Genomic DNA, 24,500 nt, shown 5'->3' with positions numbered 1-24,500 from the left:
TGTGAAACCAACTCCAGGAAAAATGTGGACATCTTCTTTGGCATCTTCCACTTCCCCTCACAGTTAACACGGCCTCCTCTGGTCATCCTATCCTAAGCCTTCAATCCCTCTGGAATGATAGAGCAGGGCAGAGGAAGGGTGAACAGATCCCAATCTGTAGTGAGCACAGTCTGTGCCAGGGCAGGGAGAACAGAGGCCAGGAGTCCCCTTCCCAGACCCCTACCCTACACCAGCACTGACCCACTTTCTCTTCCTCAGGGCTGGCTACCTCCCTTCCAGGGGCTCAGAGGCAGAGCCTGGGGCTGGGAGACAGGACGCCATGGTTCCCGGCTCCACCTCACACCCATGCCCCAATTTCTCTGGTCAACCAGAAAGGAGGGGGTAGCTGCCTCCCCCTCCTGGGAAAGGGAAGGAGAGAAAGTGTGGAGGGTTCTGGGAGTTGCTGGGCAGACAGGTGTTGTCATGAAGTCTGTCTCCCTCCCACGCTGGGGATAAGGAACCTGGCCATCTCCTCCAGGCCCAGCCGCCATCCAACCTGGCTTGCATAGCAGGCCGCACTCTTGCCCTCTCCTCTGAGCAATGGCACAGAAGAATCCAGGTCCTAGGTCCAGAGCAACTCTTCCAACCTGGCTGGACTGAGCCTTGGCTGTGACAGATTCCGTCAGTCTTTCAACCCCACTGAGGAAAACATGCGGACAGAGTCAGTTCTAGCAAAATAAAAGGAAGCCTCACTCCTTGTTCCCTACTGCCCTGCCAGAAGGAAGACAGAGGCCAGGGAATGGCCTCCCCAGGAAAGCAGGCAGTCCCACCAATGGCCTTTGCCCAGACTCCCAGGACTGCCAGAGGTAGGTAGATAAGGTCACATGCTGGCATGCAGCCCAGTCCAGAGGTAAGTGGATAAGTTCCCACTCCTGGGGGTGGTGGGCCCCAGAAACTCAGTGTCCATCTGCCACCCCTCACTAGGAACTCTCTTACTAACTTGCTCGCTGTGAGGGCAGGGATAGATCATCTCACATCATCTCTTGTTCCCCCACAGGCTAAACTTACTGGTGATACTCAGTGAGGATTTGCCAAACCAAAAAGTTCCTATGCTGAGAGACACTGAGAAGAACTGGAGGAACAGCAGAAAACTCCCTGCCCTTACCCAGCCCTGCTACTCGGTGCTCTAGGGAAAGAGGAGAGATTGGAAAGTGATAGGTGCTCAGGGGCTGGGGCACCCCATCTTTGGGGACTAGTCATTCTCATTATTCCCAGTTCTGTCCCCTGCCCCATGGCCCTAACCTTTCCTTCTTGGGGCTCTCTCCAAGGTGTCCCTAGGGAAGAACACCTGTGTGCTCTGGCTACAATTTGTGGTTTCACTGTACCCAAGGCACATGATTTTCAGGCTTTTGCCAGGTGCTGGGCACCCACAGCCCGGGCCCAGATGCTAGCCAGAATTGTGGGAATGGAAGATGGTGAACCCCTCAAAGAAGGGCTGCATGGAGGCTGGCTGTCACCCTCGGAGCTGATCCCAGAACCATTGGAAAGGACCTCAGGAGAACACCCCCAAGCAGTGACCCCAGTTGTGAAGCCTCTCAACAGTCTTGAAATGAGGTTCCCAATCTGGAGCTCCCTCCTTCTCTCTCAGACACACAGAAGACAGCATCTCCCCCTACTGGGGGGAGCTGGAAAGCCATCCAGGAGGCAAGGCCAAAGCCACAGGCCTCACTCAGAAGGCCCATCCCAGCCAGGGCCCAAGCTGGTAAGATACCTCCAGCTACCCCACGCTCCTACCAGCTCTGGCAGAAGTGACTGCAAAGGGAACCTGGACCACCGGCATCTGGAAAGGCGACCCTATAACTTCATCTGTGCTGGATAGATTATTCAACCTTGTATTGCCAGAGAGTAAAGTCCTATAGCTAGGAAACATCCTTCAAAAGCCATTACTAGATACCTCTGAGCAGCCTCTGTGCCGTAGGCCAAGGGTTAGACCTTGACCTCCATGTGAAGCGGGAAATCGAGATGGCTCCCAAAAGGGTTAGGGTCATAGCTCAGAGGAATGGAGCAGCTGGCACTACTGCCAGACACAAATGACCTGCTGATGCAATGTCCAGCTGAGGCAGGAGAGGAAATGACGAATACCCATCAGACCTCTGCTGTCCCCTTGTCAACCCAGCCTAGAGGAGGAGGCAGGAAGCCAGGGAGCTCAAGAGCCCACCTGGAACAGCCCCTACAGGTTGAATGAAGGAAAGGGCAGTGGCAGGAGGACGTGAGGGGTAACCACAAACCTACAGGAGGGATGATGGGGATCAAAGTGGGGGTGACCCAGACTTCTCCCTCCCTGCTGCTGCTTCTGGACCACCCTGCAGATGGGCTTGCATCCCAGGCTCCAATTTCCTTGTCTCTTAAAGAAGGAAAAGTACCTATCCACCCTACAGAAAAAGATGTGGGGACAGGACGGGCCATAGAGGGTTAAAGTTGAGCAACATGGGCTCTGAGCTTGTCGACTGTGCAGGAGACAGTCAAAGAGAGAAGGCAGTCATTACTCTGACCACACTGACCCATGACCCTCCTGGGAAACTCCTGAGGGTCCAAGTCAGGCCACTTGGACACATCCTCATGGGCACACATCCAGACCCACCCCAACATAAAGCTGCCTGAAGTCCCACCCATACACTATTTCTGGCAGCACTGGGCAGGGTCCTAGGAGCAGAAGAGAATGTGAAATGTCAGAGTAAAAAACCCCGAATTAGGAATCTACCATGTCCAGAATCCAAGAGGATGAGATCTAATCTACCTGGACTCTGCAGAGTTGAGACTCGTCTATAAACATGTCCCCCCACTCCCACCCCAAGCCACACACCCAAACACAGAGGTTAAGGCCCAGGCCCAGCAAACCTCCACCAAGAAAAAAATATGAACTACAGAAAGAAAGAAGCTGCCACCACAAAAAGGAAGCAGGGCATTTAGCTATCCTGGGGAAATGCTTCCAACACCACCTCAGGCCACCCAGAGAAATTCTGGGGTATGTACCCCCTACAGGCCTACCTACCCTGGCCAATAAGGCAAGGCAGAACAGGGACCAAAGGCCCCCATACTGAAGGCAGACTCAGGGCAGAGGTGGACAGATGCCCTCCCAGGGCCATCAATTCCCACGACTACCTCTGTCCTTTCCTTTCAATGCTCCTCTACTCCTGACCCCCTACTTCCCGGACAGCTGAGACACCAGCAGTTGGCTGGTCTGGGCGGGAAACCCACACAGCCCACTGCATCCAAAGTGGCCCCAGGGGGCTCTTCTCCAACCTCCCAGCTCTTACCCGACTTGTTAGGAGAGTTCATGCCGGCTCTGGGCCCGCAGGAAGCTGGCGTTGGGGGCTGGGACAGGAGGGGATGGAGCTGCGGTGATGTCAAGAGAGACAGACGATAACAGACAGATGGACGGGACAGGAGCCCGGGGCCACCGTGCCTCTAATGCCCATCCAAGGCCATCCTTCGGGGTGAGGCAGTCAGGCACTCAGAACGGCATCCCTGGGGAGAGATGGAGCAGGGTTAGAGGCCCCCAACTCAGAAATCTGGGAATCAAAGGAGACCTTGGAGTGATCAGCTTACACCTTCCTGGGGGCACAGAGGGACAGAGCAGAAATTGACCAGATGCTGGTATCCTCTCTTCCTAATTGATAAGGTTCCTGATGCCCAAGGGACAGGAAATGGCTACGGTGGTCACAGCTAAACAAAATCCTTTGCAGGCATGTCAGTTTCCTCTGCCAGGTGGGAAGACGTTACAGACTACCAGGGGTGCCTGATGTGAGACTAAGTATGTACCAAAGAAACACAGGAGCTTCTTGGCTTCCCTCCACGGAAGTAGGGAAATGCAGAGCTGACCTGGGGTTCTTGGCAGAAGTTAAGGGAGAGCCTAAGTTGGGGACTCCCGGGGGAGAGTCATTGCCTCCCTATTATCTGAACCATGTACCATTCAACTCTGGAAATATAGATGTGCTTCTGTCTTGGTCTTCCCCCACTCAACAATGGGTCTGGACAAGACAGTGTGTTTCCAGGAATTGGGAAAGCCAGAGACATCCATTCCCAGACCCAGCACCCCCAGCTTAAGGGGTTCAGGACCCAAACTCAGAACTTTACATATGTTTCATAAGTTATATCCCAATGCCCTGCCTGCCAAACCATGGCCTGACACACACTAAGTCCACCAGAACACAAGAGATTCCTTTTGCCAGTTTGCACAAAGGCACCAAAGAGCCCAAAGATAGCTAAGGACAGTATAGTAATGGAATATGTACTACAGGACCATGGGTTTCCCAAGATGTCCCCGCCCCTCCAGCTCTCCCCGCCACCAGCCCCACAGTTTGTCCTCAAGCCTCACACGCTAGGTATGTACCCACCTAGGCCCATCCCTAAACAGTCCATGATCCACCCAGACATGATCTCATTCATTTGCTTCCAAACGAAGGCAGGTCCTCCAATACCCAATGAAAGTGAGTAGCAGGAAGCAATGAGAGGAGGCTGAGAGCTAGTGAAGTTTAAGCCCTAACTGTGCTCTCCAAGCCTCCAACCGGCAATCAGCTCTGCCTCCTGGACAGCCCCACCTCCTGGAAGGATTAGTTCTCAGTAAGCCTGGCATTCTCATCAAGGATTCCCAGGGGTGGGGTCCATTTAGAGCCCAGAAGCCATCCGTGACAGGAACACAGGAACACACACACACACATATACATGGGCACATAGAGAAGACCTGAAGGTCCTGGGCCTACTGCCCCTGCTCTCGCCCACAGAGGCTGGACTCTGTGGCTGCAGAAAGGTGCTTTCAGATTCAGGGTCAAGATCGAAGGGGCTAGATGGCTCCTGACAGGCACCTGTGTGGGCTAAGGACAAAGGAGGCTGCACAGGGCTGGGACCAAGCTCAGGAATGCAGAAGGTGGGGCTGTTGATGCCCTGGCAGGGCCCGCGTGGGTTGGCAGCTCAGCCAGTGCCCACACCAAGGCTGGCGCCCAGTCCTGCTCACACCCTTTCCCGTGGGCTGGGGAACACAAGTTCAGAAATTCCCACGATTGCCAGCAGCCTGAATGGCTCAGCCCATCTCCTTAGTGAGGGGTACCTCCTTATCAGAGCACTCCAGAGAAGCGACCCCAATGGAACAAAATTAAGCTCAGCCCCAAGGTCCCATCATCCTCACCTACAAAGGCGCTGATCCTCACCTACCGGGGAGAAGAGAAAGGGAGCAGCTCCCTGAACACACAGTGGGATCAGGACCCAGTTACACTGTTTCTCCCCACCCCATGGAGCTCAGAAGCAACCTGGGCCCCTGTCCATCTGCAAAGAGTATCTGCTGACCTCCATTCAAGTCTAGTGAGTTTTTTACTCACTGGCCAGGGCTCCCTGGGAACAAAACCCCATTCAGGGCCTGATCAGGACAGGCATAGATTCTTGTCTGGGGCAAGGCACAAAGGGGAAAGAGGGCAGCCTGACGTTCAAAACCTGAGCTGTTTGTTTCTGCCTCTACAGAGAACTCACTATTGTTACATGAGGGTCTCAATGGACAGTCAGCTGTGTGGCTTCCAGAGGATCCATCCCTTGGATGCCAAACCAATGAGCAGACTGGCTTCCACAATGATCTAAGTAGGCAGATCCCCTGGCTCTGCTCCCCTTACCGCAGTGGCCAACTCTTTTTTCCAGATAGACTTCTACCCGACTCCAGGACCCAAACCCACCTTCCACCTCCAGCCAGGACAGCAGGGCAGGGAAGTCTGCAGGAAATCAGCTGCCTCTCACCCTGCAAGCTCACGGATAAGCTGAAGGAGGTAGGACAAAAACCCTAGGAAAGACATCCATCCCCACCTCACTTGTGAGCAATAAAAACTCTGGCAGAAGGTGGGAGGAGGAGGGCGGACAAGTGAGGGAGATGTGAAGCAATGCAATGTCCCAAAGGCCACAAGTTCATGATGTTGCCCTGTAGGGATCTTGTCCCTCAAACAACTCCCTCTGAATTCCTGGGGCATCAGGTGTGCCTTGGAGGGCTTCTCCGGAACCTGGATTCTAGCACCACCATGCCACCCACTCCCAACACACCAGGTCTGGTCCTGACAGAAGCAGGTCCATGTCATGAGCTCCCAGGTCATAGGTGGCATTGCCAAGCAGTCTGAACCAAGCTTGTGAGTCCAGGATGGGCTTTACTTGCCCCAATTACTGCATCAAAAAGCTAAAAGTCCAGACATTCCATCCGAAGGCACACAGGGCTTCTCCTCATCACCTCTCCTGACTGGCCACAGCAGGCCACTTTCTCCAGCCTAAGACAGTGTTCATTGCCTTGTGGATCCCCCAAGCTGAGCCAAGAGAAGTCCAGGAGGATCAGAGCCATGAAGGGTGCTGACTTGGATGTCCAGGCCCCCAACTAGGGAAAGGGGGAAGGCAACAGGGGAGGAAAAAAGGCACCAGGCTGACAAATTCATTTTTGCAATCGGCCCATTTCTGTTTGTCTGCTCAGACGCAGCTCCAGGCATCTGCACAAGCCAGATGGAGGAGGCTGCTATTTCTAGAAAAAAAAGGGGGGGAGGGGAGGAAGGGAGGAGGCGGAGGCAGAGGGCAGAAGAAGGGGTCTGTTTGCCCTAAAACCTCGAACAGAATGATACCCCCTCTCCAGCACTACTAGACAGGGTTCCCATTCAAGAAAGGGCTGGGGCTGGGACTGGGGTGAGGTGGGGTGGGGGAGAAGAAAGGCAGAGAAAGTTTAATTAGCCAAAGTCGGCTACAATAGGCCCCCTCACGGGCTGCATCAGGTTTTCATTCATGAGCAAGCGACATTGCTCCAAAAATGCCAAGAACCGCCCCCCCTCGCTGTCTCTCCCTCCCCCCCCCCCCACCCAGCCAACAGGAGTGAGTCCTCTAGCAGGCTGGCTGAGCCTGATGCGGTGTTCCAGACAGCCCTCCTCAAAGGGATGTGAGTAGGAAGAATTAATTATTAAAGAGCAGCTGGTACTTCAGCGCCGGCTGCACTACCCCCAGCTTCTATGGCTGATCCCCTCCCTGCCACCACCATGAAGAAACACAAATGACCCCCTACTTTCCCAGGCCCCACACAGCTAAGATGCCACCCCTAGGAAAGAGAAGGCAAACCTTTGTCTCTACAGCTACTTGGGGTGGGTGGGGCATGTGACATGGTTGCCCCCTCCAGATGACATGATCCAGCCAAAGTAGAGGTATATACTGGAGAAGAGGGGAAGACAGCCTGAGTGAACATCTCTTCCATCCTTGCCCCCAGGTAACCTGCAGCTGGGACTTGCATCTCTGGCCCCTCTGTGCACACACCCCAGCACAGAGTGGAGATGCTGGGGGGCCTGTTCCTCTAACTCAGAGATCCCCAACCTACCTCATCAACATTTAACCCAGATGCAACTCCAAGTGGAAAGAGGGCAGAGAGGGTTCAAGAAAAGGGGAAGGAGGCAAAACAAGATCTGCCCAAGCTTTGCGTATAGGGAGGGAAAAGGAGGGAAGATTGGAATGAAGAAGGAAGCAGCCCCCAACATGGCTTACTCACATCCCTAGCCCAGCCCAGCCCAGCCCAGCCCAGTATCTCAACAGCTAGCATAGGCTCAGGGATCCTGGTGCCTGGGACTTGGGAGACTCAGTATCCTCCCTGACTGCACTGTCTGGAACCTAAAAGGACACTCAGGGTAGGACCCATCCCAGGATGCTATCCTGCAAGGCAAACTAGCCAGGGGTCCTTCTGGCCAAGACTCCTGAATCTCCCATCCCCTGCCTCCTTTTGTTTCTATGCTCTGGCTCCACCTTCCCCTCCCAGTTGGACCCTGAACCCAATTACTATCACCACTACCATCACCTCGAAGCTCCAAAGCTAACTCCAGGTCCCAGGAACACAGTGGTCACTGTCAGAGTAGTGGATCCCTTTCACATCACCCCCCAAAGCAACTGCAGCTGCTACCCTTCCTCTCTAGGGACAAGACTCATCTTAGAAGGCCAAAGGCAGAGATATCAAGCGGTCCCCTTCTCCTCCAAATGAAGCATCCCCACCTTCCCTCTTCACTATCCCCCAGACCCCCAGATTAATCACTTATCACCCAGATGCCCCAGGGAAGGGGAGGGTAAAAAAGCAGACTCCCCCAAGTTAACAAGGCTCTGACAGAGCCCCTGCCTCCATGAGATACAGACTCAGTATGAAAAATGGGGGGCATCCACCCGAGACAAGAAGGGGGGAGCTCCAATTCATCTACTAGCTCTCTCCCTAGCTCCAGGGTGTCAGACAGAAGAGGGTGGGAACAAACGCAGTAACGCCTCACGGGGAGAGGGTGAGAATAATGGAAGAGAGAAGTAAGGTGCCCCCCCCCCCCGCAGTCCCCCTCCTCATGCACGGGAAGTCAAGGACATAAAATCAAGGAGGCGTTCTAGGAGACGGGGAGAAGCGCTGTGGGTGGGCAGCTCCTCTGACCTCAGAGTACCAAGAAAGGAGTGTTCAGAGAAGAGGGGTCTGCAAGGAATTTGGGTGCAGGGCTCAAATCATTCTGCATCACAACATACGCCGCCGGGAAGGGGACAAGTCAGACATCCCGGACCAGTCCCCAGGCCATTTGGGGGCGCCGGGCACGGGAAGGCGGCCCCTCCCTTACCTGCAGAGAAGGCACCCCTGCATGGGAGGGTTGGGGAGGGGCGCGCTCAGCAAGCCCAAGGCCAAGCTCCTAGGCTGGCGATGCTCCCGGGGGGCGCCTGCTGGCACCCCGGCGCCGGGAGGAAGGAAGGGGGGCGCGGAGAGCGACGCGCGCGCGAGGAGCCTGCGGGCAGCGAAGGCAGGAGGAGGGGGCTCCGCCCGGCATCCCGGGGCCGGGGGACAAGGGTTCCGGGCGGGTGTGGTGCGCTCACCCCCTGCGGCTCGAGCTCCGGCTTCGCGGGCGGCGGCGGCAGCAGCGGCGGCGGCAGCAGCAGCAGCGCCTCCTCGACGGCTCCTCCATCTTTGCGGCGGCTCCTCCGGCTCCGCTCGCCGCCGCCACCAACAACAACATTCGGAGACGTCACTCCCGTCACGTGACCCGACCCGGAGCTAAAAATAGACTCAGACCCCCCCCCCCGCCCCAGCTTCAGCCACCACCAACCCCTCCCCTCTCTCTCGGCCCTCCCCGCGGGGCGGGGCCAGAAGCGCCACCGTGACAGCTTCTTAAAGGGCCGTACCCAGCCAAAGCTCCGGTGAGCGAGCCGATGAAAGGCCAGGGATCCGAGTCCAGCGAGCTGTGGTGGAGGGAGCCCTTCAGGGACCAGGACCCGCTGCTGGGGCTCAGTTTTTGGAACGTACGACTTTGTTCCCTGCGGTTTTTCTTCCGACTTCCTTTTCAACTGTGGATGGTGCAATCTTTGCCTGCCTAAGCGGCTCCCTAACACGCCCTCCCGTGGTGGGGGAGGGGAACTGGGGTGGATTCCTAGGGGCTCGGAGCCCAAGCCCCTACTGGAGCCTGTGTGGCTTGGACAGGTCTCGAATCCGTCAACTCTAACCACAAACTGTGCATCCGTGTTAGGGAAAGAAAAGCCTGGGGAACGTCAGGGTATGGCTAATAGTCCACGGCCTTCAAATGGGCAGACCAGGAGCCTGCAAAATTGCTGGTCCCTGACTTTGGTGCCATCCTCACTGCAGTGCCCCTTGGAACATATTATGAATATATGTGATTAAACCTGGACAGTTTGTCAGTGACCCAGCAATTCCACTCACAAAACACTTATTCTAAGGGAATAAATATTGTTGTGGTCCAAAACGAGCCTAAAAAGAAAGATAATGCTTACAATGGCATGAAATATTGAAAACAAAATCCATCAGTAGGGGATTTACAAATAGAGTAGGAACATGCATTCAGTGGGATAGCATACAAACATTAAAAATTATTTAGACCTAGAGATGGAGGTATAGCTCAATAACAGAGCATGTCGTCAGCATGTGTGAGGCTCTTGGAGTTCAGAGTTCAATACTCAATATATGGGTGTTCAACCCCCCATATATTGGGGGTGGGAGGGGTTGACCAGGCAAAATCAAAATTCTCCTGATTTTCTTGAAAATCAAGAATCCAACAGGTATTATTGAATCATTCCAATATATTTATATATTGGAAACGTTCCAATATATATATTTGCGGGGGGGGGGGGGGGGTACCAGGGATTGAACTCAGGGGCACTTGACCATTGAGCCACATTCCCATCCCTATTTTATATTTTATTTAGAGACAGCTTCTCTCTAAGCTTCTTAGGGCTCTCCAAGTTGCTGGGGCTGGCCTCAAAATTGTGATCCTTCTGCCTTAACCTCTGGAGCTGTTGGGATTACAGGCATTCCCAACTGCACCTGGCTGGTTCCAATATTTTAAGAGCAACAACAAACTAGATTGGTATGTCTGAATATGTATGTATATTAAAAGACTAGGGCAATATACAACAAAATGTTATCTTTACATTATTCTTTATCTCTTCCTGTAGATGTGTAGTTTGTAACAATCATATTACTTGTGTGGTGTGCTCACCCCCTTCGGCTCAAGCTCTGGTTAAGCTTGGCCAGCGGTGGGCAGCGGTGGCTGCAGCAGGTAACCTGCTTGTGTGCACACACCTGGGCACAGAGTGGAGATGCTGGGGACCTGCTCCTCTAACTCAGCCCACTCACCCAGCCCAGCCCAGCCCAGCCCAGCCCAGTCTAGTATCTCAACAGCTGCATAGGTTCAGGGGTCCTGGTGCCTGGGACTTGGGAGACTTAGTATCCTCCCTGACTACACTGTCTGGAACCTAAAATATATCTCCACCCCTACCCCATGTTCTAAATCAAATCACCTCTCACCTGAGATAATATAGGTGACACCCAACCAATCAACTCCCTGCATCCATCCCAGCCTTCTCCAAAAGCCATGTCCTTTTTTTTTTCTTAATATTCCTTAGTTGTAAATGGACACAATAGCTTTATTTATTTTTATGTAGTGCTGAGGATCAAACCAGTGCTTCACATATGCTAGGTAAGTGCTCTATCCCCAGCCCAAGCCATGACCTTCTAAGAATACGAATGTAACAAGGCAAGGTGACACATATCTGTAATCCCAGGAACTCAGAAGGTTGAAGCAGGAGGATCACAATTTTGAAGCCAACTTCAGCAACTTGGAGAGACCCTAAGCAACTTAAAGAGAACCTGTCTCAAAATAAAAAATTAAAAGGACTGGGGAAGCCAGGAACAGTGGTACACACCTGTAATCTCAGTGGCTTGGAAGGCTGAGACAAAAGGATCCTGCCAGTTTCAGCAACTGCAAGGAGCTTAGCAATTCAGTGAGACCCTGTCGCTAAATAAAATACAAAATAGGGCTGGGGATGTAGCTCAGTGGTTGAATACCCCTAAGTTCAATCCCTGGTACCAAAAAAAAAAAAAAAGACTGGGGATGATGTAGTTCAGTGGTGAAGTGCCCCTGGGTTCAATTTCCAGTACTCAAAAACAAAATAAAAATGTGTGTGTGCACATTTACACGTGTGTGTACACACACAGATCTAATCAAAGAAGTGTGTAAAGCCTTTCTTTCTTTTTCTTTCTTTCTTTTTTTTTTTCCTGGTACTGAAAACCCAGGGGCATTTCATAACTGAGCTACATCATCTAGCCCTGTTAATATTTTTATTTTTCTCTAGGGTCTTGCTAAATTGCTGAGGCTGGCCTAGAACTGTAGTCCTCCTGTCTCAGCCTACAGAATTATTGGGATTATAGGTGTATGCCACCATGCCTGGTAAAGCCTTTCTTATTTTTGATGACACATACCTGTAATCCCACCTACTCAGGAGGTAGAGGCAGGAGGATGGCAAGTTCAAGGAATTTAGGGAGACCCGGTCTGAAAATAACATAAAAAGATAAAAAGGGCCGGGGATGTAACTCAGTGGTAACCCACTTATCTAGCATGAAAAAGGCCCTGAGTCTGATTCCTAGTACCATAAATAAATAAATACCTTTCTAATCTTGTTACTAAAACCTGCTGCTGGTTCAGAAAAGTGGTTTTCAAACTTAAGGGTGCTAACAAATCACCAGAGGAACTTTTTCAAAATATAATTCTTGGACCCCACCTCCAGATCTTGTTTTTCTAGTGGGAAGGAGGCCCAGAAATCTTAGTTTTTAATACCCTAGGAGATGTTGCTGCAGCTGGTCTTCTCCTCATATGAGGGAAAACAAAACAGCCAAAAACTTCTACATGATCCAGTCCCTGCCCACCCAGCCTCTCCTCCCCTAGGGCTCTCTCCAGGCAGCCACATAGCTTTCTCTAATGTCTGGAACAATGTGCTCTTTGCTCGTCAGGGCCTTTGCACAGGCTGGTCTTTTGTTTTTCTTTCTGGAATACCCTGCCCCCTTCTCTTTGCCTGCTGTTACTCATCTGTGGGAGCTCCATTAAATATCACTTGAAAGAGGCCTTCCTTGGTCCTTTAATTAAGCTAGGTCCCCTTGTTATATATGCTTTCATTGACTCTGATAACACAGTTTTTAAATATATGCCCATTATTTATAATATTTATGGCATTATTGTTTCAGTGTCCAGCTTCTAACAAACTGTAAGTTGGTGTGTGTGTGTGTGCGCGCGCGCGCGCGCGAGAGAGAGAGAGAGAGAGAGAGAGAGAGAGAGAGAGAGAGAGAGAGCGCGCGCATGTGTTTGCATGCATGTGCCCGTGTGTGTTAAGGATCAAACCCAGGACTTTGCACATGCTAAGCATATGTTCTACCACTGAGCTACATCTCCAACCCCCCCCTTTTTAAGTACTTTTTAAATTTTAGTTGTAGATGGACACAATGCCTTTATTTTATTTATTTTTATGTGGCGCTTAGCCTTGAACCTAGCACCTCTCACGTGCTAGGTGAGTACTCTACCACTGAGCCACAACCCCAGCCCCCCATCATCTCCGACCCCTTTTAGATTTTATTTGAGACAGGGTTTCACTAAATCGCCCAGACAGGCCTCAAACTTGCAGTCCTCCTGCCTTAGCCTCCTGGCTAAGGATCCAGGTGTGCACCACAGCACCCAGCCCTATATGCCACTGTGTTTCTTGAGAGTAGAAACCACACATCTCCTGGAACAAAAGAGACTTAAACATTTGTGGAAGGATGTTAGTAAACCAAGATGAGTACTTTTTTTTTTTTTAAGAGAGAGTGAAAGAGGGAGAGAGAGAGAGAATTTTTAAAAAATATTTTTTAGTTATCGGCGGACACAACATCTTTGTTTGTATGTGGTGCTGAGGATCGAACCCGGGCCGCACGCATGCCAGGTGAGCGCGCTACTGCTTGAGCCACATCCCCAGCCCCAAGATGAGCACTTTTGCATGCAACAATGGGCTCTAAACAAAGATCACCCCCATGAAATGATTATCATCCCTCTGAGGCAGGGGTCCCCCCAATTTCTTCCTGTTATAATGATGCCACCGTTTGTGATTACTCTTGCACCGCTTTGTGATATCCTTTGGCAGTTGGGTTGGGCCGGCTTCGAAATTTGATTTCTTAGGACTTATAGTTTGCCTCCCCTAAATGATTATGGGCCACTGGAGAAAATAGACAATATCAGGTACCTTTTTTGCCTTTCCAGCACCGAGCACATCATCTCTCACATAGTAGATGTTCAGTAAAGGTTTGGAGGTCCTGGAAGATTTCAGTTTCTTTCTTCTTGGGTTCTCCTCCATTTAGGGTGACAGATGATGGTCAAAATTTGTCTCATGAAGCACCTAGGTTAGGCGTGTCCATTCTGATGAAAGAACGGAGGCTCAGGGAAGCCAAATAATTGACTAACATTACAGAGTTCATAGAAGGAAGGGCTGGAATCCAAACCCTGGACTCTGTTCCCTAAACACAGGGAATAACGAAAAGCTGGTGGCATAGGGTTCCCCAGCCCAGAACTCTAGTCCTCTTTTCTGGAGGTCTCTTGAGATCATCACTTCCATCTTCCAGCACCCAAATGCCCCAGAAGACACAAGATTTTGTGGTATGGGAGACTGGGGGTATAGCTCAGTAAGAGAGTGCATTCTTAGTATATTTGAGGTCCCAATTTCAATCTCCAACACAAAAACGTAACAATTTTACCCTATAGGACTTGAGCCTTCAGATTTCCCCTTCTCAGGTGTGTGAGGGCTAAAATAATTCAGCATTTATTCTACATATGTTTGTTAAGTACTGTAGTGGGTGCTGGGAATAGACAGACGCATCTGACTCTATGAAGCTTAAAGTTCCTCACAGAAAATAGAACTAAAGTAGGCAGAGACTCTTGCCAGGTCCATTCATCATGGAAACAGGGGTTGAGGATCTGTCACCTTAGCACTGCCTCAGTTTTCCCATGTAAAGTGAACCTGCAGATGGACTCCGGTAGCTGACTGGGAACTTCTGACTTGGTAGCCAATGGCAAACTTGGTCTCTTGGTGGAAAGAAGAGGAGAGCCATACTTTTAAACTATAGCCCAGCAGGTGGTACCGGAATTGGACTTTGGGAAGGGGCTGGGAGAGGAATGAGGACTGGTGAGCAACACTGCTGGGGGCTCTGGGAGTTACTATATCTGTCTGGAATCATGAGAATGTCTTGGTCATGACTTGGGGCAGGAGATAGTGCAACCTTGCTCTCTGTATGGTGGACACTGCTGAGCTGACCATCAGCCCCCACCTCCTCCACACCCCTCGCTCACTCAGGTTCTGTGTCCTCTAGGGTTAACAATGCCTAGGAAATAGACAAGTTTCCAGTTCCAATGTGCCATCACCTCCAAAGTCTCACCCAGAATTTCTCTAGAGTAGAAATCTTTAGATCCGTGGGCAGAATTCCAAAGGATCTGCCCAGAGTGATCTAACTTACAGTTATTTTTTAATTAAATTATTTATTTATTCTAATTTATGATATATGACAGCAGAATGCAATTCATTTCATATTATACAGAGTACAATTTTTCAAGTCACTGGTTGTACACAAAGTATTTTCACACCATTCATGTCTTCGCACATGTATTTAGGGTTATGATGTCTAACTCATTCCACCATCTTTCTTACCCCCATGCCCTTTGCCCACAGTTCTGGTCCTTGGTGGGCCCATATTTAAGTAGCCTCCAAAGAGTGACTGTGGGAGAAACAGTCCAGTTCTCCCTAAATGCACTCTTAGACAGAATATAGAATGAGGAAGGACTGAGCTGATTAACCGAAGCAATAATCATTTATTAGACGATTATCAAAGACAATATGTACTCTGAGGTTTACATCAATTATGTAAAGTGTCTTATATACAAAGGCATCTTGTGTATACACCATTCAGCAAGAATTTATTGAGCATATTGAAAAATTATGAGGCCAGCACAATGATAGGTACTGTGGGGACTGCAAAGGAGGAGGAGGAGAAGATGACAGGTCAGGAGGTGAGGAAACTTGGATTCACAGGACAACTCCATCTTGGTGTGAGGTTGAATGAGTCGTTTCCCCTCAGGGCCTTGGTCTCCATATCTGGGAAACTGAACTTAGACTTCTGTTCTCTGAGGCCCCTTTCAGTTCTGACATTTTGAGTCCCAAATTAGGTATGACAGCAGATGTGACGATGTTCAGCATAGTTGCCAAGGTTCAAAATTTAAGCTGGACTTTCATTCTTTCAGTGTACTTAAGACCCAATCCTGCCTTTGGACTGTTCACAGCGCTAGAGCCAGAGGAAAGTTTATTTTAGAGCAAACTCCATGTGCCCCAGGCACCAAGCCAAGGGATGATACTTAGAAAGATGTAGAACTTCAGGAAAACCGCCCTAGGATGCCTGGGTTTGGCCCAGGTGTCCCCTGTATGAGACCAGACAACTTGTTTCCTCTCTCTGGGCCCTTATTTCTTTTCTTATCTCTCTTTCTTTCTTTCTGCAGCAGTGGAATGTGAATGGGCCCCGTTTCTTTATTTGTATCATGAGAGGGTGGGACTAGATTATCTTTCTTCCAGATGGATACATTTCTGGCTAGTCCAACAAGGTGAAGTTGAGAAGGAAGGGTAGAAAAACAATTTCTTCCTCCTTTCCCTTTCCTCCCCACCTCCAGGGCCCTCTTCTCTGGGCTTGAGGCAAAAAGAAACCCATTTGGGCCAGCATCCAGCCACAGTCATGCTTGACTCTGAGATGTTTGGGGGAAGGGCAACAGAGGCCTTGCTCAAGCCGCCATCCCCCAAGGCCTGTTTCCTCAACTGTAAAACGTTGTGGTTGGAGAGATGACTTCTGAGGACTTTTCCACTTCTGCCAGCTAACTCTATTCTAGAATCGTAGCTCAAAACAAACAAAAACAACATTAAAACAGGGAGGATCTGGCTAGAAGTGAGGACCCTTACCTAGTTTTTGACACCTGGAGTCCCTTCCTAGGGCTCCTGCCTCCTGGTCTAGAAGTTGGGGACTGGTGTCACTCTCTCCACACTTAGCAATGGCTAAGCCTAGGAAAGCTAGCACCATGACTCCTAGAACAAGGCAGGGGTGGTGAATTTGTTTAAAAATAAAAATTATTCTTGGTACAGCTACCACCATGTCCGGGCACCTAATAATAATAATAATAAATATAATGCATGTATGTATATATAGAAAGAGAAAGCAAGAAAAGTGGTCAGTCCTCTTGACGGCAGATTGCACATTGGTCAAGAGCTTTCCTTTTTTTTTTTTTTTTTTTAATTTTTTTCTTTTTTTTTTAATATTTATTTTTTAGTTCTCGGCGGACACAACATCTTTGTTTGTACATGGTGCTGAGGATCGAACCCGGGCCGCACGCATGCCAGGCGAGCGCGCTACCGCTTGAGCCACATCCCAAGCCCAAGAGCTTTCCTAAACCCTGGCTACCTGCTAAACAATAACAGGTGACCAGAAGGCCTGGGACAGAGGTGGGACCCCAGGACAAGGCTTCACAGCCCAGCTCCTTTTAGGAACCTGGAATGGAACACATTGAGCTGCCTTCTTTTTTTTTTTTTTTTTAATTTCTTCTTCTCAGTACTGATCATTGACCCCAGAGGTGCTCTACTGCTCAGTGCTCTCTCGCTCTCTCTCTTTTTAAAATTTAATTATACATGGACACAATATCTTTGTTTTGTTTATTTATTTTTATGTGGTGCTGAGGATCAAACCCTGTGCCTCACATTTGTGAGGCAAGTGTTCTGCCACTGAGCCACAACCCCAGCCTCAGCTCTTTTTATTATTTTTTATTTTGAGACAGGGTCTTGCTTATTGCCCAGGCTGGCCTTGAACTTGCAATCCTCCTGCCTCAGGCTCTTAGGTAGCTGGGATTACCACACATGGCTCTATATATGGCCACCTTCTTCTTCTTCTTGTTCTTTTTTTTTTCTTTTTTTTTTTTTTTTTTTTTGTACTGAGGATTGAACCCAGGGCCTTGTGCAAGCGAGGCAAACACTCTACCAACTGAGCTATATTCCCCAGCCCTGCCTCTTTATCCTTCTAACAGCAAGAAAGGCAGAGACTTGAAGAAAGTCTAACATTTCCCATCCCTCTTGCTGGAAATTGGAACTGAGGCTCAAGATTTTCTGGACTATCTAGGGTTCCTGCATACCAGCTCAGGACTCAAGGCCACATGAACACAAGTGACAACATACCTTAAGGGTTCTTCCCAAGGTGTCTTCTCTGGACAGAGCATGTCCAGAAAAATGCTGGGAAAGGACAGAAGGTGCCAATGTGCCTACCTCTCAGGGAGCTTACCATCCATCCTGTGGAACACAGCATGGTCATGCCCCCTGGGGAATAGAGATCATCTCTGACTAGAAGCTCAGGCAAATCATTTGTCCTGAGACTCAATTTCCCTTTGTGATTAGAGGTATGAAGCCAGTGATTCTGGAAGGCTCTCTTGGCTCTGAGGTCATGAAACAATAGAGGACAAGACACAGTGGACTTAAACGCCACATAGAGAGGCATGGCGCATTGGCACACAAACACTGGCCCGAATGCCCTCCCTCCAGCAAGCTATCTTTGGTTAACATACATTTTGTACACCTTTTTCATAAATGGTTATTGAGAGAATTTTTTTAAATTTTTTTTTGAGAGAGAGAGAGAGAGAATTTTTTAATATTTATTTTTTAGTTTTCGGCGGACACAACATCTTTGTTTGTATGTGGTGCTGAGGATTGAACCCGGGCCGCACGCATGCCAGGCGAGCACACGCTACCGCTTGAGCCACCTCCCCAGCTCCTATTGAGAGAATTTCTTTCTTTTTCTTTTCCCTCTCTTTTCAGTACGGGGGATTGAACCCAGAAGCCTTCTACCAATGAATCCCACCCCTAGCCCTTTTTATTTTATTTTATTTATTTTTGTTTTATTTTATTTATTCTGATGTGGCATACAGACGTCCTAATGCACTCTCACAGAGGCTCTGCGCCTCCTTAGGGGTGCTTTACCACTAAGCTACATCTCTAGCCATTTTTCTTTTTAAATTTTTTTTTTTTTTTTAATTTGAGGGCTGGGGATGTGGCTCAAGTGGTAACGCGTTCACCTGGCATGCACAGGGTGCTGGGTTTGATCCTCAGCACCACATAAAAATAAATAAATAAAGATGTTGTGTACACCAAAAAAAACTGAAAAATAAATATTAAAAAATTCTCTCTCTCTCTCTCTCTCTCTCTCTCTCTCTTCTTTAAAAAAAATTTTTTTTGAAAGCTGGGTGCAATGGCACACCCCTGCAATCCCAGAGGTTCAGGAGGCTAAGACAGAAGGATTACAATTTCAAAGCCAGCCTCAGCAACTAAGTGAGGCCCCAAGCAACTTAGCAAGATCCTGTCTCAAAATAAAATACAAAAAAGGGCTGGGGATGTAGCTCAGGGTTAAGAGTCCCTGGGTTTAACCCCCTGTACCCCACAAAAAAAATTTTTTTTGAGGCAGGGTCTCACTAAGTTACCAATGCTAGCCTCAAACTTGCAATCCTCCTGGAGCCTCAGCCTCCCAAGTAGGTGGGATTATAGGGGTGTGCCACTGTATTCATCCAGAGATTTTTCTTTTGAAAGATTCTGTCACGGGCTGGGGATATGGCTCAAGCGGTAGCGCGCTCGCCTGGCATGCGTGCGGCCCGGGTTCGAGCCTCAGCACCACGTACAAACAGAGATGTTGTGTCTGCCGAAAAAAACTAAAATAAATAAATAAATTCTCTCTCTCTCTCTCTCTCTCTCTCTCTCTCCTCTCTGTTAAAAAAAAAAAAAAGAAAGATTTAGTCACACATATTATCATTCTTATAACTCTACAAAGAAGATATTACAGACTCCATCTTATAGATAAGAAGGCAGAGGCTCAGGAAAGTTAAGCAATTATTAAGTTAATGGGTCAGGACAGCGCCCAGAGCCACGCAGGTTCTCTCCAGCTTTGAGGAGCCTCCCATAAACAGGCCTATCTGTTTTTCCTGGGAACTCACTAAGGATCCCTAATAGAAAGTCCTCAATTTGTAGCATCTTGAAGGTATAGTCCTTCCTTCCCAAGCAACAGGGTCCTGACACATCTATGAGGACACATGCCTACCTGGCAGACAGAGCAGCAAGTAACACACTTTTTTTTTCTTTTTTTGGTACCAGGGATCGAACTCAGGGGCACTTGACCACTGAGGCACATCCCCAGCCCTATTTTGTATTTTATTTAGAGACAAGGTCTCACTGAGTTGCTTAGAGCCTCACTTTTGCTGAGGCTGGCTTTGAACTCATGATCCTCCTGTCTCAGCTGCTGGGATTACAGGCGTGCACCACCACGTCCAGCCCAAGTAACACCCTTTACCTATACCATTTAATCCTCCCCTAACATCTCCTCAGGAGAGCATCAGTATTATTATCATCCCTACTTTGTTTTTCTTTTGCTTCTGGAGGTAGAACCCAGGGCCTGCACATGCTAAGCAAGAGTTCTATCTCCACTGAGATATATATTCCCAGTCCCAGTCTCACTTTTAGGATGAAGGACCTGAAGCTAAGGAGACTTACCAAAAGCCATAAACCCAAGAAGTGTAGACACAAGGTCTGAACCCAAGTTATCAGAATCCAGGGCCTGATTTAACACTGGTATAATCAGTGGACTCCCTTGCCTTTGTGGAAAGCACCTCCAGAAGGTAAAATCCTCAATCTGGTCTGCGGTTCTTCTACTTAACAGCTATGTGAGTTTGGAAGTTTACTTAGTAATTGCTTGGATTTCTGTTTCTTCATCTGTGACATCTTTCTCCTGGGTTGTTGGGGGATGACATGGAGTACTTGTATGAAGAGGGGCATGGGGCCTGGCCAAGGGTAATCCTCAGCCTCACCCCAAGACTGGTCCTCTGGCTTTAGCCACAGCCACTCACTGAACCTACATTTACCTTCCATACCGGAAATTACTTCTACCCCTTACCCGCTTTCACCTTGCTATTTCCAGTACCTGTGCTCCTCATCCCACTCTCCCAGGCTTTGTAGAATCATCCTCTGTGGGGGCATGGGGATTCAGATACAAGCCCGAAAGTCCATTCCCAAGTCTATTTTCCTACCCCCAGGGATCCTGCTGGAGCAAGGACCCTAGATTAAGGCTACTAGAATTAGCAAATAATTCATCTGACATCCTACTTTCACACCTTTGGGTTGTTTCAGGGCTCCTAGAAGTACATCAGGTCAGAAGAGTGACCCTAATGGCAGACAGCCCAGCAAATGACTTTTGCTTACATTTTTTCAAAAACTATTTTAAGGGCTGGGGATATAGCTCAGTTGGTAGAGTGCTTGTCTTGCCTGCACAAGGTCCTGGGTTCAATCCCCAGCACCACAAAAAAAAAAAAAAAAAAAAAAAAGCAATTTTAAGTATACTGTACATAACATAAAATTTACCCATCTTAAGAATACAATAGTTTTTATTAATTTATTAAGTTGTATAACTATCACCATAATCCACTTTTAGAACATTTTCATCACCACAATAAAATGTCCATTTATATTTCATTCCTGTTACCACCCCCACAGACAGCTTTATGTTTTGTTTTGTTTTGGTTCTAGGGATTGAACTCAGGGGCACTCGACCACTGAGCCACATCCCCAGCTCTATTTTATATTTTATTTAGAGATAGGGTCTCACTGAGTTGCTTAGCACCTGCCATTGCTGAGGCTGGCTTTGAACTCAAGATGCTCCTGCCTCAGCCTCCCGAGCTCCTGGGATTACAGGTGTGCACCACTACGGCCAGTAGCTTTTAAAAATTCTTAATATATTAATTATTTTTTTCTATTGTAAAATCATGAACTCTTATTGTAGGAAGTTCTGGGGGTGGGGTGGGAATGTAGCTCAGTAGTAGAGCACTTGGCTAGCATTGAACCCTAGGTTCAATCCCCAGCACATGGCCATGAAAAAAAAAATTCTGGGAGGAGGATCTGAAAAGTGCAAAGAGGAAAATATAACCACTCCTAAAGCCATAATCCAGTGAGAACAGTTGTTAATAATTAAGTAGATTTGTTAGGCATGGTGGCACATGCCTTTAATATCAGCTACTTGGGAAGCTGACGCAGGAAGATCCCAAGTTTGAGGTCAGCCTGAATAACTTAGTGAGACCCTGTCTCAAAATAAAATAAAAAGGGTGTGGACGTAGCTCAGCACAGAGCACTTGCCTAGCATGTGCAAGGCCCTGGTTTCAATTCCCAGTACTGCTAAAAAATAAAATAAAATAAGGTAAATACTTTTATACTTTTTAAAATCTTTTTCTCTCTGCTCTTATTTTGAAGAAAAAATGTATCCAACTATACATATCTTACAATCTGAATTTTTATGTAACATTCCATGAAAATACTCCCTTGGTATCAAATCTTCTATATAATTTCTGGTGGTAATGCAGTATTCCATTGTATTGTTTCCTTATTTGATCCCCTATTGTTGGACATTGAGGTTGTTTCCAAATTTTCATTTGATTTTTTGGTTGGTTGGTACTGGGGATTTTTTTTTTTTTAATATGGAACGCTTCACGAATCTGCGTGTCATACTTGCGCAAGGGCCATGCTCATCTTCTCTGTATTGTTCCAATTTTAGTATATGTGCTGCCGAAGTGTGCATGGTACTGGGGATTTGACCCAGAGCTTCACACATGCTAGGCAAGCACTCTCACTGAGCTGTACCCTAGCACTTCGAAACTTCTTTAAGGCTTCTGACCTAGTAAGGGATGATACCTTGGGACCAGGTTGTCCAAATCAGAAGCCAGAGCCTCAGGTAATGTTTAGTCCAAGAGCAGAAGGTTGATTAATGTGGGACTGTGTGTGTGTGTGTGTGTGTGTGTGTGTGTGTGTACACACGTGTGCAGGGCGTAGAGGCTACCATTTTGTAAGATGGTCCGGCACTGGGGATATAACTGTGTGGAGCTTCCTTGGAAATCAGAGGAACACTTGCCCCTTCCCTATTCCCTGCTCCCAACCACCCACTGGTGCTCCAGGATGCACCCTTCAGCATCTCCTTCCTTTCTGCATCCATGCTTGCTTTTTCTTTTCTTTTATTCTTTTTAATACATATTTTTTAGTTGTCAATGGACCTTTATTTTGTTCATTCATTCATTCATTTATTTATATGTGGTGCTGAGAATCCAACCCAGTGCCTCATATACGCCAAGCAAGCACTATACCCTGAGCCACACCCCCAGCCCTTATGCTTGTCTTAATGCTCCTCCCAAGCAAACTGGATGCCTTTTTTTTTTTTTTTTTTGGGGGGGGGGTGTCCAGCCAGCTGCAATCTGCCCTAAGCTGTGCCCCACAGCACTGAATGGGTCAGCTTTGTTTCCAAAACTAGACCTTGGCACCCCCGAGGGGTCCAGCCTCCCCTTCCCTAACTCTCAGCATGGGAGGAGGACCAACTGGGGTTGCCTTGGGGAGGTGGCTGTTAGATGGGGGCGTACATGATAGAGAAGCTGGATGTCTCCGTCCTCAGGGAGATCTTCAGATGACTCACAAGCCACCCGAGGGGAGCGAGGGGAACGAGGGGCTAGGAGATGAATGGATTGCAAACCAGAGGGAGGGGCGGAAGAGATGAGCTTCAGAGCCTTGATTGGCCCACGTCAGTTTCTCCCCGAACATCTGCAGTGCGTGGGGTTGAGCAGATCCCACAGGGTTGAGGGGGGGGGGTAGGGCTGGGAGGCTGGCTGACGTTTGCTTCCCGCCTGCTGGGCCGGCCCGGAGCAGTTCATGAATGACTCACCTCATTGTCAGGCTGATTCACTGCTCCGCTGGGGACTTAAGGGAGGGGGGTGAGGAGGCCCCATCTGTACGAATCATACGCACACACTCGCAGATGCGCAGGCGGGACTCTAGCAGGGCCTTGTACCTGCGCAGGTACTGGATGGGTAGGTTTTCCGTGGTAAGAGAGAGGGGGATGCACATCACCTTGTGTTTGGAAAACAAGATTGAAGTTTCTGTCTACAGTGTACCTGTGACTATTTGCATTTAAATTAATTAAAATTAAATACAATTTGGCTGAGATTGTAGCTCAGTGGTAGAGTGCTTGCCTAGTACAAAAAGGCACTGGGTTTGATCCTCAGCACCACACCAAAATAATAATAATAATGATAATAATAATAATAATAATAATAATAATAAGTAAAGGGGGCTGGGGTTGTGGCTCAGTGGTAGAGTGCTCACCTAGCACATGGGAGGCCCTGGGTTCAAGGCTAAGCACCACAGAGAAATAAATAAAATAAAGGTATCATATCCAACTACAACTAAAAACTAAGTAAATAAATAAATAAATAAAGGTATTGTGTCCATCTACAACTAAAAAAAATTTTTTTAATTAAATACAATTGTATCTTTAGTTCCTTAATCTTTTTTCTTTCCTTCCTTCCTTCCTTCCTTCCTTCCTCCTTCCTTCCTTCCTTCCTTTCTTTCGTTCTTTCTTCTTTCCCTTTTTTTTGATTCCAGGGATTGAATCCAGAGGTGCTTAACCACTGAGCAACATCCCCAGTCCTTTTTTATGTTTTATTTAGAGACAGGGTCTTGCTGCCTTGCTATGTTGCTGAGGTTGGCTTTAAACTTGTCATCCTTCTGCCTTAGCTTCTGGAGTGGGAGCAACTGGGGTAACAGGCATGCACTACCACCTGATTTAATTCCTTAATCTTAAAACCACATTTCAGGTGCTCAGTCCAAGAGGCTAGTGGCTACTCTATTGGATAGGGTAAATAGAAAACATTTCCATGTACACAGATAGTTCTATTGGAGGGTTGGGGATATAACTCAGAAATAGCACTTTTGCCTAGAATGTGGAAATCACTGGGCTAAATCCTTAATACCTGAAACAAAACAGAAAGAAAGAGAAAGAAAGAAAGAAAGAAAGAAAGAAAGAAAGAAAGAAAGAAAGAAAGAAAGAAAGAAAAATTAATTTAAGGTTCTGTTGGACAGTTGGTTTACATACACTGGCTACACACTTAGAATCCACAGCCTTCATATGTACAAAACCACATAATCAAAGCCACCCTCCCCCACCCCATATGCAGTGCACAGCCACATTTAATTTCATACAGTTACTCAACATGCAATACCCACCCACCAACATAGCCACACAAAACTCTTGGTATATGTACACATTTGCTGTCCAAATATACCAC

At 48.4% G+C, this 24,500-nt stretch overlaps 1 protein-coding gene and 1 long non-coding RNA gene across 5 annotated transcripts in view; both read right to left on the bottom strand.

Moving 5' to 3' along the window:
* HDAC5 (histone deacetylase 5) overlaps positions 1 to 9,044 on the bottom strand; it is a 35,882-nt gene extending 26,838 nt beyond the window's left edge. The window contains exons 1-2 of the mRNA XM_081271314.1: positions 8,860 to 9,044; positions 3,297 to 3,507 (exon numbers count right to left, since the gene is read on the bottom strand). Of these exons, the coding sequence (XP_081127440.1) occupies positions 3,297 to 3,318 (22 nt within the window). The 5' untranslated portion in view covers positions 3,319 to 3,507; positions 8,860 to 9,044. The remainder of the gene's footprint in view (positions 1 to 3,296; positions 3,508 to 8,859) is intronic.
* Positions 9,045 to 19,779: 10,735 nt separating this feature from the next.
* Positions 19,780 to 24,500, bottom strand: part of LOC308636866 — a 28,865-nt gene continuing 24,144 nt past the window's right edge. For all 4 annotated transcript variants that reach the window (XR_014019512.1, XR_014019513.1, XR_014019514.1 and 1 more), the window contains one exon: positions 19,780 to 24,185. This is a non-coding gene — a long non-coding RNA (uncharacterized lncRNA). The remainder of the gene's footprint in view (positions 24,186 to 24,500) is intronic.

Source organism: Spermophilus citellus, assembly GCF_964194105.1.
Source record: "Spermophilus citellus genome assembly, chromosome: 17".
NCBI lineage: Eukaryota > Metazoa > Chordata > Mammalia > Rodentia > Sciuridae > Spermophilus > Spermophilus citellus.
This window is presented reverse-complemented; position numbering and strand designations above follow the sequence as displayed.